Below are 18884 nucleotides of genomic sequence, written 5' to 3' on the forward strand. Positions count from 1 at the left end.
CAGACCGACCAGGCCATAATTGCAAACGACAAAGATGACATGGAATATATGGTGCGGAAAATAATTGAAGAATATGCTAAATGGGGTCTCACAGTAAATACAGAAAAAACAAAATACTAATATTCAATTGGAGCTAATACAGAAAATCTTATTTTAGACAATAATATGGAAATTAGGGCATGTGAAGATTACAGGTACCTAGGATCGATATTTACAGGAGATGGAACGGACGATAGAGAAATAAACAACAGAGTAATACAGGCACGAAGAGTTATCAGATGCATAAATGGCATTCTATGGAGCACTGAAATTACAAAAAAACAGGAAATAATATATACGGGACACTAGTTAAAAGCATATTACTCTATGGATGTGAAACATGGCGACTCACTGAAAGGAATAAAAGGAAATTAGAGACAACAGAAATGGACGCGATTAGAAGAGCAATGAGAATTTCAAGGAGGGATAAGATCAGAAATGAAGACATTAGACAACAGATGGGAATAGAGAGAGCAATAGTAAATGATATAGAACAAAAATAATTAATATGGTACGGCCACGTTCAGAGAATGCACAATGAAAGAATTCCAAAACAAGTCATTCATTAGATACCACCTGGTAAACGAAAGAGAGGACGTCCCAAGAAAACATGGATGGAAGGAATAAGCAGGTCGATGAGCGAGAAAAATCTGACCGAAGATCAATGGAAAAATCGCACAGGGTGGAAGTTAGGCATCGGACAACGTCGTAGGACGTTCTGACCCAGATTTATATATATATATATATATATATATATATATATATATATATATATATATATATATATATATATATATATATATATATATATATATATATATAGTAGCTATTTTCAAAACTAAAATTAGTTTATGTTGTTTTTATTTATTTTATGGATTTTCTATAAAAGAGTCAATTACGGCAAATTCATTTTCTTCACTTCCAACGACAGGTTTCTGCCGAATAGTTTTTTTATAAACCACACTACCAGCTCTGTGAAATAGGAAAAGCAGTTTTTCAAAGAAACGCTTATCAGGAAGATTCCTATTTGGATATCTTTGAGCATAAGCCCTTGAGGCCAAGAAGCAATTTTCCTCGCAAAATAAAATCACTAGTAAAATATCCATTCTTCCCGCTAGCAGATACTGCTTTATTTTTCTTGATAAAATAATGAATACTTACTTATTAATCTACTGTAGGTAAATTTAAGTAAACTGTTATAAATCTAAATGATAATGTCTATAAACAAATGTCGATTTTGAAAATCGTTACTAAATGTCACTGGATAATTGCCATGGCGACATCAGACATCTTGATTGGAATTTTATTGAAAAATCGCTTTTTATTCAAAATCTGGGATAGATAGGTATAGGAAAACCAATATAGTTTGAAAGAGCATTTGAATCTCCTTCGATTTATTTCAAAACAATCAAACAACAAAAAACAATTTGACAAAAAGCCAAATAATTGGTATAGAAAAATAGAAATAATATATTGTTTTATTAGGAGTAAAAATTATAACTTTTGTGCCGAGACTTTATGTTTGCAGGCGAGGTACAAAAGTCATTTTTACTCCGAATAGAACTAGAAGAAATGCTTTTGAGAAGAAATGAAAAGAATACCACAAATAATTTTTTAAACAATTTCATAAGTATTGCCAAATAACGAGCGTTTTGCTAGCCATGTTAGCATCATCAGCAGATGATTAAAACTGAACTAATATCTACAAATTGAGGGTGTATATAGGCGCTCAGTAATTAATGCATCTAATTGCCTGTAATTTAAGAATTATTATGCAGTATTGTATACTGTATTTATGTGGTTCGCAAGAATCTTACCTGCTGAACTGATTAAATTGCCCCACACTTGTGAAAACTGGTAGAACATAAAAAACACTCCGAAAAATCTGGTCACTACGATGTCCGAAGATATTCCAGTGACTTTAGAGTACGCTTCTGATACAATTGTTAAGAAAGTACATTTTGCACACCATAGTGGGCCTCCTCCGAATCCTACGGCTAGCCCTGCTGGTATCATGGTGTGGAATTTCGGATAGAACTGGGCCATGATAAAGGGCATGTATGCGACGAATGCCAGAGATATTGTCCATTTTGCACCTAGCCATCTAGAATATAAAAAAAATATGATTAGTAGTACTAAATTGGGGTTTCATAAAGTTAGAAAAGTGTTAAAATTATAAATAAAACACTAAGTATAATTGTATATATGTTTAATTTGTATACTTTTCTATTCTCTTTATCGTATTTATGAGAGAAATGTATTTATCTGAATTTTTCAGTTAATGATATAATATTATACAGGGCGGTCCAAACTGTATACCGGAAACTTCGGCAGCATAATATTATGCAGATAAAAATAACCAAAAAAGTTCGTATAAATGTATGCCCTTAAATGCTTAGTTTTTGAGATACAGGGTGTAGAAGTTTCATTTTTATTTCGATTTTTTCAAAATAATTTCTGTAGTAACGTCAATATTTTGATAAAAATTGGTGTCTAGAAGTTGTAGTTGTACTTGTAGAGGGCGCCACCTACATCTTTTTTAACTGATTTGAATAGTAATAACTTTTTGTCCATACCTGTATAAAGCTGCTGATTGGTACCTATATAAAGCTACTTGTCGAAATTATCAACACCTGTCACCATTAACATAAATTTAACATGTTGACTAAATATTTATTAGACTGAAATCATAATTTTGAAATGTTTCTGTGCCAAAAGTTGAACAGAAACTGTTTTATCATAATTTTTTTCGAAAAAAAAATATGATTAATTTAAAAAAAATAAAAAGTTCCCAAATTTATCATTTCAGTCAAATAACTATCTACTCAACATGTTTATTTTTTGTCAATAATGACATGTATTGACTAATTCCATTCTAAATATCTTGAGAACTGTTGCTCGTAGCGATATTTACCAAGAGACATTTTTTACGTAAAAAATCACGAAAATGTATATTTTTTCACTAAGTAGTTTTATACAGGTACGAAGAAAAAAGTTATTACTTTTCAAAACAGTTAAAACACATGTAGGTAGCGCCCTCTACAAATAGGAGTCATATTGACATCAAAATCAAATTTCCCATGTCAAAAAACTCCCAGACACCAATTTTCATCCAAATATTGATGCTACTTCAGAAATTATTTGAAAAAAATCGAAAAGAAAATGAAACTTCTACACCCTGTATCTCAAAAACTAAGCATTTGAGGACATACATTTATACGAACTTTTTTGCTTATTTTTATCTGAATAATATACTGCCGAAGTTTCCGGAATACAGTTCGGACCACTCTGTATATAATTTTATCGATTGACGCCGCTTTTTCTTCGATCACACGGTATATCTGCTACATTACAAACAATTTTATATCTAGTTAAAATATTGAAAAAATAAATGTATAATAAATAATAGCAACATTACCATATATCTGAATAATGATATTACTACGCTTAATGAACACCCAGTTTATGCAAAAACGCATTAATAATGTGTTTCACGCCTTTCCCATTGCTTCATATACACCAAATATATTATTACTTACTTATTACTAACTAATATTCAAGGAAAATGTAAACAATCGTGTCTTTAATATGCCTCATTAGCTAAGTGTATGCCAATATCAACAAGACAGTTAAAGTTTTGTATCATCTATCTGTTTGATTATTGTAGCAATATTTTTTAGGTTATATTTTCATAAGTTATGTAACTATTTATGTAATATTTTCAGAAAACTGTTGGGTATATCATGTTGTATTACCACAGCTGTTATCACGGTTTTTACCATGTGGACTCTGTCAAAGCAATCAAAATTGTAGACTGATACAAATAAGATAGTATCAGTAAAAACAGAGCCATATAAAATTCAATTTATTATTAGTTGAAAATTTTCACTTAATCCTTTGTTGCTTGTTTGTTCCTTTACCTGCATCTGGATAAATCTATTTTTTTTGTAGTTACAATTTCATGTTTTTTTTTTCTGTAAACCTTTTCAAATGAATCCAAAACAAACAAGTAGTTTATTGGACTATGCATAAATGATCCAAAAACAAAACTAATGACCAATCTTGGTATTAGTGAAAATGTCTCGGTGGACAAAGCAAATATAGAATAAGTGTATTCATATAAATCTGGGGAATGAAATAACACAATTAATCTTGACAACCAAACACACGAGATCCAAAGAAGAATAGGACTAAAAGATCGCGCACACTATACCTACACGGACCAGTACGGACCAGCACAGCACAAACCTGCATCCTGCATGACATCGCACACTTTACCGCCACAGACCAGCAACATAAGCGAGAGTTTCGAAAAAAGTACAGTTGTCAAGGCTCAACTACTAGAGCGTGCAACATAAAAGTATTGAAAATGAGTAGTTCAGAGGAAGAAATTATTATTTTAGCCATGTTGTGTGAAGAAGAGGAGGAAGAGAAGGAAGCTAAGAAAAAAAGAAGATTTTGGGTTCACCCTATAAATCAAAAGAGAAAGCAATATGGCGAATATCATCATTTGTTTCCTGAATTAAAAAGATTCGAAGAAAAGTTTTTCCAATATTTTTGAATGTCACAAATCAAATTTGTGTGTAGTATTAGAATTACTTAGATTTCTTCAACCTATGCATACTTATAATTGGGTTTTCTGAATTTCTATTTCATGTTTTTCGTCTCGATTTGTGTCTTTCTCCAGGAAGTTTTTTTTTATGTAGAAATTTATGAAGAAATTCACAACGACCAAACCGGTTAAAGTCATTTGCAGATGTATTTTGTTGTGCTTTAAAAAATTGTACCAAAGTGGTACATTTTTAGTTTATAATGTGGTACGCGCTAAAAGTTGGGTGCGGCAACACTGCTAGAAAACAGTCGCTATAGGCCCGTAGACGAACGAAGTATTTAGCCCGGGCGACTCATTTATGTTTGCCGCAACGGGGCCGGATCGTAGCGGATCCGAGGAAAAATGTACACCGACATTTCTCTGACGGGGCACGGACGCGTTCCGGCGAAGCTCGGCCCGTGCTCGGCTTAGCATGAATACATAAGTATAAGCACAGAATATCTTGCTACGCAACAGAAAAATACTCGAAATGAAAGAGCTAAAATTGCACAAATAGAATAATAGATGGCGCGACAATATCATAATCAGAATATAATTAGAAATTTTGAACTTTCGGTTTTGGATCGACGGCTCGTCGACGGCCTTGTAGCTCGGCTAAATATGCACAGTTGCCAGATTCAAAAAGACTTGAATTGACATCCCATTCTTTTTATTGTGTATAATGCAGTATGTGTTTCTTTCTATTCTTCTTTTCTTATCAGGTACACTTATATTAATTATTCCTTTGGCTATTAAAATAGTTTTAAGTATATTATTACAAAACATATACATTTTTAATATACACTACCTTATAATGTTAACTAAGAAAATACTTTTAATTACCTTTAAAATTAATAATATACAGGCCGATTGATAGTGATATTTATTAATGCTGGAACGTTAGTAATGGTTAATAATTTATTAAAATGCAGTACAAAAAATGTTAACTGACTAAAAAATACTATAATAACAAATTTCTTCCGTTTGCCAGTTATTTATATAGACCTAGGTAGATTTTAAAAAGTGACAGAGGTACAATTAATAATATATTAGTTCGGCATAAAAGTTGCTGTCACGACATGACGACATCGAACAATAAATTAAAATTCGTAAAATAAATTAAAATTATTAATTAAACAAATCTTTATGAAGAAACGCAAGTATATCAAATTTGGGATCGAACCAATCGAACTCCAGGAAATGATATCATAATAGCAGAATAATAGTGTACTAATTATATGAATATTATATGGTACCAGTCGATATGCTTTAAGGTACCATAATATTGCAATGTCACCTAAGATCCATAGTATATCAAATTTAAGAACAATCGAACGCCATGAAATGGTATCGTAATATGGTATAAGGTACCACTTTATATACATCATAGTACAATCATATTACAATGTAACTGAAGATACGTAGTATACCAAGTTTGAGCCCAATCGAAAGCCAGGAAATGGTATCGTAATATGGTACTATATTAAGGTACCACTTTATATGCATCATAGTACCATCATATTACAATGTCACCGAAAATACGTAGTATCCCAAGTTTAAGCCCAATCGAACGTCATGTATCGTAATATGGTACTATATTATGGTATCACTTTATATGCTTCATGGTACCATAATATTGTAATGGCATGAAAAATAGTATATATCAAATACCGTATGATACCGAAAAAAACGGCGTCCAGTTGGATGGAAAAGGGCGATCGATGACATTTCCCATATAAATTTACATATAAAATGACAGCGATATTATTTTCATAGCCATCGCTAACGCTGTTTTTTCCCGATTATACGATATGAACTTGGTATGAACACAATCGAACGTCAGGAAGTGGTATCATAATAGTAGAACAATACTTTATTATATTGTCGCCGAATTACCATGAAAATTCAGGATTTAATTATACAATCAAACGTCAGGAAGTGATTGTAATTTAGCTCATAAGATTTAATTCCAACTAACATGGCAAACTGAAAAAATCAGCTCTGATCTATTTTAATATGTTTAAATGATGTAGCAAATTTGAAGGTAGGCTTTATCAGGAAGTATTACGATATGAATTACACAATGGCAACACTGCACAAAATTATTTTAAATTTTGTTTGTAGAAAACTGTTTTCTTTTAAATTTATTGCCCTCTATTATGTAGTAGCGAAACTACCACATCAAAATATCTGATTTGGAGACAGGCTTTAAAAGCCTGTCTCCTTTTGCTACCTACAATTTTATACATGTAACGAGGCTTCTGTTGCGTAGCTAGATATTCTGTGGTATAAGTAACATTTGACAATGTTTGGCCGTGCCTTCACCGTCGCACGGCCCCGGCCCGTCACGGTGTACCATGAATCAGCCTTAGGTCGGACCAGCACGACCAGGCATAAATATTGCCGGTCATATTTGTCCCTGACCGACACGACCTGTTTTGACGGTCGTGACTTGTGGCGGTACGTGCTGGTACTGGTCTAGTGTGCTCTACTCTATTAAATAACACGGTCACCTTCACCGGTAGATTTTACTGGTCTGGTCCGTGCCGGTCCGTGTAGGTATAGTGTGCGCGATCTTTAACACGGGCAACATTTGGCAAACTAAGATGTGCATTAAAATCAGATCTACAAATGTGCTTTCAACATCAACAAGAGTTTATCATTTATCCAGAACCAGAAAATTATGAATTATTATCTAAATTTTGCGCTGCATCTCAAACCCTCGGCTACGACAAAGCTACGGCAACTAAAACTATTTTTTTTTCGATATTAAAAATTTAAATATCGATTTATATTGACTAAACCAAACATTATACGCGATACGCGATAAACGATACAAAAACCTAGATTATTTTATAATTTGAGTTTTTATAAACACCCGAACTGCCCAAACGGCGAAATTTTTCCATCGATATGACTGAAATCCTGTAGGTTCTCCGACTTATAATTTGGCAAAATGGTTATCAAGGGAGTTCGAAAATTTACCTGATCATGAACCTTCTTTCTCAGTTAAAAATAATATTGAATTCATTAACAAAATTAAAGATATAACATTGCATGAAGGTGAAATTTTGGTCTCCTTTGATGTATCTTCGTTGTTCCCAAGTGTTCCAATTCCACATATTTTAGGCTACTTAAAGGAATTACTGAACGCAAATGGTCTCGACAACAAAACTGTGAGTGAATATATTGAGCTTACATCGTTATGTATGAAACAAAATTGTTTTCAATTTAATAACAACTTTTTTGAACAGCGGGAAGGTACAGAAATGGGTAATCCATTGTCTCCATTTTTGGCTAATTTATTCATGAGCAGGTTTGAAGTGGAGGCTAAGAATCAGTTTGGGTATTTTCCAAGAGTATGGTTTAGGTATGTGGATGATATTTTTGCTGTTTTTGACACACATTCAGACACTATAGATAATTTTATTTCTAAGTTAAATAATCGTTTTCCTTCCATTAAATTTACGCATGAAATTGAGAACAACGACAGATTACCATTTCTAGATGTATTAGTTATTAGAAATGCTAATAATTGCCTGGAATTCGATATCTATAGGAAAAATACGATCACACGCAGATATATTCCTAATGAATCACATTATAGTGTTGAACATAAAATGGCTAGTTTAAATTTCTTAGTTCATAGATTACTTAGTTTCCCACTTTCCAACGAAAGATATGAAATAGAAAGAGATTACATTAGGAATGTAGCTGAGTGTAATGGATAGTTTTCTTCACTAGTTGATAAATTAATTAGAAAACGTAGGTATAGGTTAATGATTTCTGAAAATTCGACTTTTCAAGTGGAGAAAGATACGTCTAAATATTTTTCGATACCGTTTGATAGAGAGTTATCCCGTGGTCTAAAAGGAATTTTTAAGAATGTCAATTATAAACTTGTGTATAATACTAATAATAAATTACAACAATTATTAGATAATCCAAAAGATAAAACACCTCCACTGGAAAGGTCGGGTATTTATGAAATTTCTTGTAAAGATTTTTTTAATCAGAAATATGTTAGGCAAACTAGAAGATCAATATTAACTAGATTTATTGGCATTGACCATTTGACCTTGTGGTTAAGCTGCCATTGTGATAACTATACCTTGAATCTTCTGACGCTATTAAATTCTTCCGATTAATAATATATTTCAAACGTATCAAAAACATAGCCTTTGCAATAAATTAGATTGTCGGGTTTATTTCCAATGTGTTAGACAGACTAAATTTAAAGAAAAGTAATGGAAAATAATTCTTCAACTTTTATTGCTTGTAAGGTACAGGAGAAAATTTCTCTCGAGGTTCTTTATGCTATATTCTGCGGCATTAAGTATTTTCCTTCGTAAATTAACCAAAGGCAGTTTAATCTTGTGGGACTGGCAGTAAAGCAAGCCACGCCAGATCGAACAAACACGAATGTGCAGTCTAGTTTAAGCTTAGTTGGTTTTGGTGCAACGATATTCAATTTAATATAGACCTTTACTTTAGTGCTCATTCAATTTTCTCGGTTAGGTTTATCTTAGACGTTATTAACTTTAATTTGATATGCATTTAAATAGGTTTCTTTACATCTACAGGGTGGTGCCTCTCATACGCCGCGGAAGCTCCAAGGAGAACAACAGTTTGTACTGAAATGAAATTTTGTGAGCATATGTAGGTTAATTCAGAGCACTTTTTAAAAATATAGAGAGTTCTACAGGGTGTCCCCAAAAAAAGTTACATATCAAAGTTGTGTTTTTTGTAACGGAACACCCTATATATTAATTGATTTTCCGATTCTGGAAGAAAAATAAAGGTGAGTTTTATAAGAGACGACTAAAAGTTCAGAGTTTTATAAGAGTTTTATAAGAGACGACTAAAAGATGACTAAAATGTACGGTTTTTGACATATTTAACATTTTCTAGAAATATAAAACAATTTTTAAATTATAATAAAAGCTACCTAAATTTGAATTTACCCGGTATAACTTAATATGTAGCTAAATTAACTATTGTACGTTAAATCAAATTAAAACTTGGTCCAAAAAGTTATACAGGGTGAGTCAAAATTAATATTGAATATTGGTCACCTTCAAAAGTATGTTACTCTTTTATTTTAAATGGAACACCCAGTATATTATTCCGATATTCAATGGAGATGTCTCTTCAAAATACTATTAAGGTTGCCCGAGGTTGCCTACCCCTAAAACAAAGATTTTTCTAGATATTTTCATTTATATGATTTGATCTGAGTAGATCTTTATTATTTGGTAAAATTTAGGTGGCTGTGATATGTTTGACGTTACTTCAACACAGCTGTCTAATTAGTCCAAATTAGACAGAAAATTAAAGTTAATACACAAAATGATCCGTTGTAGGATTATCTTTGGTATGGGCTATAGTCTGCGAAACGAATAACTTTGAATTTGACAGTTCCCGCGGGCTTTTCTAGTGTTAATTTTATTAGGTTAGCAACTTGCGGCCATGCTGACGCAATACCGTCTCTAATAGAACAGCCTCGAGCGAGATTTATTACGTCACGCTAGTTAGATACTACGAATTAATAAATATGTTGTAGAATACATGGAAAACATAATTATTCCTCGTATTTTTGGTTACATTGATTATGGCTGAAATCGTACTCCGTAGTCAATATTAGCGATGGGAACTATCGATTGAATTAGACTATCGAATGGTTACTGAATGAATGATTTCAACTATCGAATGGTTTTATTCGAATAAAATCATTCATTCATTTGTATACTAAAGCATATGTGACAACCTCGCCGTGCGACTAAATGGTTATCGTTGAGCAACGACTATCGAATGTTTTTGATAAATGAAATTTAGTATTGCGTTTTTGATTTTTTTGTGTGCGTGAGTGCATTATTAGTTCTTCAAATTTTATAACTTCGCCTTATAAATACTGTGCTATTTTTGCGTTTATTAAAATATTTAAAATACTAAAATAGTAGTTTTTTTTAATTGACGATTGTGTGCGTGTGCAGGTGGTCAAAATTTTTCCGAAAGTTTGTTGTGATTTTCCGTAACCCGATCTTTCAATTATTTAATTTTATATGGTATATGGTCTTTTTTTAATTAGGGAAATTTTGAGAACCCCAAAATTTTAAGAGAGATGAGATGACCTTATTAATTAATTTTAAAAAAAAAAAAAAAAATACATATTTGTATTTTAGATGTTTTTAATAATTTGAATTAGTTGAACTTAATAATTATATTAATTAATGTGGTTAAGTAAATGGTTATCGAACTCAGACTATGGGGTGAAAATTAAATTAAAAAGTATTTACACGTGCCAAAAAAAAAAAAGTTAACGATGTTTGTATTTTGTTTATGCTAATTCTCTTAAACATGTAGTTTTTGCGAAGAAATATTTCATTTATTTTTTAGTAAGTAAATACCAGTAAAAGTAAATATTATTATTATTAAATAGTATATCTACGAGTACCGAATATAAATAATTTTGATTTCTAACTTTTTTATTTATATTTTCCTTGCTCAAACCACTGCACGCTTAGAAGCCCACTCTTGTTTATATTTCATGATTTTAAAATTTGTTGTTAATATAACAAATTAGTTCTGTAATTATTATTATTTAATAAACCAACGTTGCCACAAAAAATTGAGAGACTATATTATTTTTAAATAGGATCTAATATAAATAATTTTGACATCAAATTTGTTTTGGTTTGGTTTGGTTTAAATTATATTTTGCTACTACTTAAAAAAACTGTTTATATTAAATGATTTCAAATTTTGTTGTTAATAGGTATAACAAATTATTACTGTTATTATTATTTATTAAACCAGTCTTTGCTTAAACACATTAAAAATAATTTTCCTGCATCCAAAATAACAAGTATTATTGCAGTGTAACAACAGAATATTGATAAAAAATATAAAATATATAGACATAAATACCCCTAACTAACTAAAGCTCAAACAATAATATTCTTTGCTAATATCAATTAATACCGAGACTAATATAAAATATATGGCAACTGCGTTTCATAATAATGTATTTTCTGTGTAAATACTATAATAAAAAAATAATGTGTCCTTATCTTTATCTGACTCACAAAATCAAAGATGCCGGCTTCTTTCATAGCATTGCCACCGACCGGGTTTTTCGGAAAGAAACCTTACGTCGCCGGGCGACAACTAAAATCCAGTTAATATTTTATATATAATCGATCCTGACGAATCATAAGGGAATTTTTCTAAATGAATGAATTTTATAAGTGAATGGTTTTTGCTGCCGAATTACTAGAATACAATATTTCAAGGCAGATGACGCATCTATTCGATAATTTTTATTCGAATAGTTTTCAACGAATGTTTTTTTACTAGCTATCGAATTATTCGAATGAATTGCAACTATCGAATGTTTCGATAGTATTCATTCGATAGTTCCCACTACTAGTCAATATAGATAGTTTTAGTGTTAAGAATAATAATTTTAAAAAATATGTGGTCATCTTTTTACAAGTTTATATTAATTTATTAATTGCAGTCAACTTTATGCGTTGTTAGGTTAGATTGTGAATATTTTATATGTAATTTTTTGGATTATATTCGACACCATTTTTTTTATGACACAACACTGATGAAGGCTATAATGTTAGCCTAGAATTATTCTAGGCTAACAAAAAAAATAATGAAAAACCAAATGAAAATTTAATCAGCGTTTTTCCCGAACCTAAATCCCAAAAAATCAAAAATTTTAGAATAATTTTACATATAAAATGACAGCGATCTTTATTTCATAGCCATCGCTGACGCCTTTTTTTGTGATATTGTATTATTTGCAAATATAATTTTTCGAACATTGATACTTGCAAAATATACAAATAAATGTTGTGAATGCAAAAATAATATATCACTATTAGTCGATATTGAATGTTTTTGTTAAATTAGATCGATTTTCAAACCCCAAAACTTATAATATATTTTACATTTTACCCATTATCTTATGTACTTATTTATTATTTGAATATTGTAAAACATTTGCTGCATTTGTATGGTTCATAGTTTATTTGCCAAAGTATTTATTGCTATAAATAGGTATCTATACTGTATTTATTAACTGTATATTATGTATATTTCATGTTTAAAAATAATTTAAAATGATTCGTTCAGACCAGGTTCAGGCACTCAATTTAAAGAATATCAGTAACTTTTTTGACAGAGGGATTTTATATTTGCCATGTTGGTAAAAAGTAACGGTCAAAATTCAAAGTTATTCATTTTATAGACTATATCTACGAGTATACTAATATAAAAAATCCTTAAGTGATTGACTCACAGATTAATCACGATCCTGCTCAAACCACTCAACGTAAGAAGCTCAATTTTGGCATACAGCTTGATTCTAGGGTGTAGAGGTTCGATAAGAAGGGATTTTTCGAAATTCCAGTTCCAAGGGGGTGAAACCACCCCTCAAATATTACAATATTTTTTATTTAAAAAACGGCCAAGTTTCCGAAAAAAACGCTTAAACACGTATATTTTATTTTGTTTCTTTTACATATTTTAAGATTTTTTAAAAATGTATACAGGGTGTATCAAAAAATCTGGTCATTGATTAATCACGATCCTGCTTAAAGCGCTTGACGTAAAAAGCTGATTTTTGGAAAACAGATTGACCATAGGGTGTAGAGGTTCGATAAGAAGGGATTAAAAAAATTAAACTCTTAAACACGTATATTTTATTTTGTTGTTTTACATATTTCAAGATTTTTTAAAAATTTATACAGGGTGTTTCATAAAATATGACCATTGAGTAATCACGATTCTGCTTAAACTGCTTGACGTTTAAAGCTGATTTTTGGCAAACGGATTGAGTTTGGGGTGTAGAGGTTTGATAAGGAGGGGTTTCTCGAATCTCAAATTCCAAGAGGGTGAAACGCTCCTCAAACATTACAATATTTGTTATTTAAAAAACGGTTAGTCTTTCGGGAAAACGCTCGGACATGCATAATTTATTTTGTTTTTTTATATATTTTGAATTTATTTAAAAAATCATACAGGGAAATTCTTGCTTTGCTTTATCATCACCATTACAAATGATTAATTCGACGCGAACGAAGTCGCGGGTACACGCTAGTTCATAATAAAATAATGTACCATACCACTGCATCATGCATAAATGCATGCATTACAATTTCGTATTATTAATATTCAAGAACGTCTTTGTATACATTTAAACTGGAGTTGTTTCATACTGTTACGTTTATGCCAGATACATTATAGAATAAGGTCAAGAATATGTATATTCAGACAAAGAAACATTAGTTTAAATTACCCTCGACTTGCAAGATCCAGAGAAATTTCTCTTCCTGGTCTCGGTCTGGATTGTGAGAACCGAGAAAAATAAACTATTTCGAATATCCCTCCTCTGGCGCTTTGAAAAATGCCCCGCGCTTTAAAATGATGATAGAAAAAGGCAAGATAAATACTAATTTAAAATTTAGAATGGCTTTTGTAAATTTAGTTTAAAGAGCAATATTTTTGGAGAGTTTCTGGGACGCAGTAAAAAATGGCCACTGCAAAAATTTGTATTTTTTCAAAGCAGAAAAAGTAAAAAACTAATTTTAAAACCTTATTTATTTAACTTTTTTATATTATATTATTTTATTGTTATGCATTTTTTTTTATTTTTACTTTTTATTACCTTTTTGCTTAACCTATTGATGAGAACGGGCAACTTAAAATTTTCATGTATTTTAAAGTTTGATATATGTTGTTCTAGTTGACCGATTTTGATGATTTTTAAGCAATTTGTTGCTAAATTATTTGACTTTTTACTGTCTCTTTCTAAATTTAAAATGAAATTTGCCATCTGACAATTATACGAGAAAAAAACAAAATGTTGGTATTTTGGTGAAAGTTTGAAACACCCTGTGGAGTACGTTAACAAATCAAGGAATTTAAAAATCGTTTAAAAATCATCTAAGTGTATCTTTTCTCGATAATTTCTTTTTTGATTCACATCAGTAGCATTAATTTTTTGGAGATGTTATTTATGGTTACTTACTTTGGAGATGACATTGAGATTTTTTCGAATTTTTTATTTTAAAGCAATGACTTTGCTTTTGATCTTGGTCAACAGACCTATACAGGGTGCTACAAATTCGAGGTACGAGCATTGGTATCTCGGAAACCGTAATAGATACGGAGATGGTTAAATTGGGACAAAGTTGCGCCTTGGGCTGTTCACCAAGATGCCATCAAAAAAGTTTTAAAAATTTCAAGGATTGCTAAGTTTTTTGGAAAAAACGGATTTTTTTTAAAACTAATTTTATTTTTTCCTGTGGTTACTTTTTAGAAAATCAAAAAACTAATTGCATATTCTTATAGCCACTTTATTAGGGCTATCTGAGAGTATTTTTAGATTTTTAAATTAGCTGATAATTTGTGAGCTACAGAGGCCAACTTAATTTTTTTAAATACGGACCTGCATTTTTTATTTCAGTTTTTGAAAGAGCTCAGTCTCCTAAGTACAGTGATATGCCACACTTTATATTTTTTTTTTGTTTTTGGTACCTTAACAACAACAAAACTATTTAATTATTATATTAAAAAAAAATCAAGTCCGACTCTGTTTTTTAAATTATTTAATCTGATTATATTCATTGCAACAATACTGATCAGTGCTAATTAATATTGAATAAGGAAAATTGAGCCAATTGAAAGATTCAAATAAATAATATCCAGATCAGCAAAATTCTCAGTGTACGATCTAATAATTTGCATAATATTAATCATTACAGTTGAGGGTTGGAACCTTTGGTGTTACACAGCAAAATAAAAACACTAAATCACCACAATACACCAAAACACTTTTACTTTTACACTGGACGCGCGTTTCGCTAACCATGTTAGCATCATCAGCAGATGATTATAAACTAAAGTACAATCTACAAGTTGAGCGTTTATATACTCGCTCAGTGGGCACCGAGTGGGCGTGGCAAAATCTAGCCAACCGAGTCAGAGCCAACTGAGCGTAACAGTTAGATTTCCGCCACTAGAGTAGTAGGAACAAAGAACTTGAAGGAATTGGACCGTTGTCTCTGTTCATACTATCTTTACATTTATTAATTCTGATGCTTTCATATGCATCTAATTGCCTGTAATTTGAGACTTGTTTATAACTCAGTAATTTTGTGAAAGAAACATATTATAGCTTATATCGTTGAAAAGCTTAAAAAATGGCGCTTTTTATGAAGTCATAGCCAACTATGGTTTCCATTTAAAAAACATATGTTTGTGTCATATGTCAAAAATGACAGGTTTTATAAAAAATCGGAGAACACAAACTCATTAGGGATGTGATTATCTACAACTTTTATCTGAACACTTTTTGTCTAAATTAGATTGTAATGGAATTAAGGACAATTTTTAAAATAGCCAAAATTTGTTTTTTTCGAAATATCTAGTAAGCCATGAACTTTTTCAAAAATCTGAAAGGCGCATATTTATGACCCCACAAAACTGCAATTCTTTCCCCATTTAACCGACTCTCTATCTCCAGCAGTTTCCGAGATGCCCATAGAGAACATCGTAGGAAACTCACCCTGTATAATAAGCTGTGATATTAGTATGAGTATAATATCCGGAAGGCGAATAGAAAAATCCCAAAGCCCTAAGGGTATGCTAGGGACTGATTTAGTAGAACATTTTGGGTTGAAAGGACGAAGTTATACATCATAATAACATAAATCATAATTCCCATTACCGTTTTAGTCAAATAATGATAAATACTCGTATAAATGTAAATAAAAAATATTAATATATTTTTTTTCTAGATGAAACGTGAGATGTTTTGAATATTTTATATTCCAAACATCTAGTTTATTCTTATTAACTCTCAACAGTGCAATTTTTATATTCACACTTTTGTTTGCTGTGCACCAAACTAAAAATTGTAACAATATCTCGTGCAAATTGAAACTACCCGCCGATACATGTTCAGGTCGTAAATCTAGCCACCTCAACAAAATAAATAGAAAGAAAACTGAATCTGACGCCACCTGCATGAAAAATGCGAACTAATCTGACTGCAACAATGCGGAAAATAGAATACGAATGGTTTGTACGATATTCAAAGCAATAAAAGATAGTATATGGTACATTCGCATAGTTTGGGTGGGTTATCTATAACGTATAAGGTCGACATTTTTATAACATGTCACTGATATTACTGTCCATGGGTATTTGGCTAACCTTAATTCTTAGCCAATGACTAATTAAATATTACCTATGTTATTTTAGACGTAACAACGATTTATTAAGAATCAGAACTTTTATTTGTTACGATTGATTAATTTTTACCAGTTCTTTTAGTTACAAAGTAGGTATATGTAGCTGAACAATTAAAAAATAAAAATCCTTTCTTTTGAAGATAGTTGTACATTTTCAAATACCTTAATTTGAAATATATTATACCAAAGCTTATACTCATCACTAACTTTGACGTTTAGGTAATACCTATGACCGAGCCTATCACTTATCTTTGACATAACAGATTTTCACTCTAAAAATTTTAATATCTTTTTTCTGAAAACTATTTAATTTTAGATATAGAGCGTTTCCTAACAAAATTTATCAGAAGCAAGGATCATCGGCATCCTATCTTGGTCCAGAGCCAGTACTGGGAATACCCAAATGGATGGCCCGTAGTGCACTAAAACTCTGGATCAGGGAAAAGCAGAATGTCCACTGGAGAAACAGACAGGGGCACAGACACAGCACGGCCTTTATCCAATGACCTAGCTCTAAAATCGCAAAAGAACTGCTATTACATGTATACATTAACAGTCCTCTTTACAGGACATGGTTGTCAAGTGTTACCCGAACAAGCTGAACCTGTATCAAGGAAGTCTTTGCTACAGACTTTGCGATAAAGATCTTGAAACAGCGGAGCACATAATGGCACTGCGAGGCTCTGGATCGCAAGCGACACATTTTATTTGGGAAAGACATTTACTATGCTCCCATCCTATCAAGAACCTGCATAAGTTAGTGCAGGGCACAGGGATAGGAGAATGGGTGCAGATAGAGAAAGGGAACAAACACAATAGGCCTCACATTACGCAGTGTTTCCGGCAGAGGTCGGCCCCTTGTTATGGAAAAAAATGTATCGAATTTTACAAAGAACTTAAATTTTTAAGAAAAACTGAGTGTATGGATTTGAATAAAAAATAATACTATCAACAGTCGGTATTTCTACAAGTATTCCTACAAGTGTGAAAATATTTTTAATTGAATGGCCCATTACAAAACCCAAATGAGACAAGACTTCCTACCCTATATATTGTTTAGTTCTTTGCTAATTTACCTTTCCTTATATATTTTTGAAATACAAACAATGGCGATGTTTTAATGCCGTATAATCTTGTATGATACGCTGATTTACTTTTTACGCAATGATCTATAACGTCCTTGTTTTTATTATTGTAGGACATTTAGTAGGGGGCATAAGAGATCAATCTGATTCCGGATTATACGATTTAAATTAAAGTGACATTAAATTATGAAAAATATCGCCAAAGTAATTAAAAATATATTTCATAAAAAAGTAGATGCTATAAATGCTTAATTTTGTATTATAATAATGTTAGATATACAGGTTGTTAACTCGACAGTTACTTATAGGGGAACAGAATGGCAACACTGCCTATTCAGAATGCATGAATTATTGATTTTTCTGCCGACTCGTCCCATCGCGTCGTCCGAGGTTGCCATATTTCAACCATAAAGCTCTTGCCGCGAGTAATGAACAAATTAACAACCTGTATACTACTTTTTGGTGCAATAATAAATATTGTCAAGAAGAAGAATTTTAAGATTTATCATTATAATAAATAAGTCAATATATCTATACTAATATATAAAATCCTTTGTGACCGAAGTGACCGACTCACTGATTAATCACGCGATCCTGCTCAAACCACTTAACGTAAGAAGCTCAATTTTGGCATACAGGTTGATTCTAGGGTGTAGAGGTTCGATAAGAAGGGAAATTTTCGAAATCCCAGTTCCAAGGGGGTGAAACCCCCCCCAAATATTACAATATTTTTTATTTAAAAAACGGTCAAGTTTCCGAAAAAACGCTTAAACACGTATATTTCATTTTAGTTTTTTTACAATTTTTTAAAAATGTATACAGGGAGTTTCGAAAAATCCGGTCATTGATTAATCATGATCCTGCTTAAAGCGCTTGACGTAAAAAGCTGATTTTTGGAAA

The 18884-nt window shown here is 31.4% G+C and overlaps 2 protein-coding genes across 3 annotated transcripts in view; one reads left to right on the forward strand and one right to left on the reverse strand.

Moving 5' to 3' along the window:
* The window catches only part of LOC115882709 (putative serine protease K12H4.7), a gene marked incomplete in the record, with an annotated part of 747005 nt that overhangs the window by 265652 nt on the left and 462469 nt on the right, over positions 1–18884 (forward strand).
* Positions 1–18884, reverse strand: part of LOC115882712 (UNC93-like protein) — a 91661-nt gene that overhangs the window by 5215 nt on the left and 67562 nt on the right. For both annotated transcript variants that reach the window (XM_030900935.1, XM_030900936.1), the window contains exon 3: positions 1857–2143. In XM_030900935.1, the coding sequence (XP_030756795.1) occupies positions 1857–2143 (287 nt within the window). The remainder of the gene's footprint in view (positions 1–1856; positions 2144–18884) is intronic.

The sequence above is a fragment of the Sitophilus oryzae genome, unplaced genomic scaffold, assembly GCF_002938485.1.
Source record: "Sitophilus oryzae breed Bouriz unplaced genomic scaffold, Soryzae_2.0 scaffold_179_pilon_pilon, whole genome shotgun sequence".
NCBI classification, from domain to species: domain Eukaryota; kingdom Metazoa; phylum Arthropoda; class Insecta; order Coleoptera; family Curculionidae; genus Sitophilus; species Sitophilus oryzae.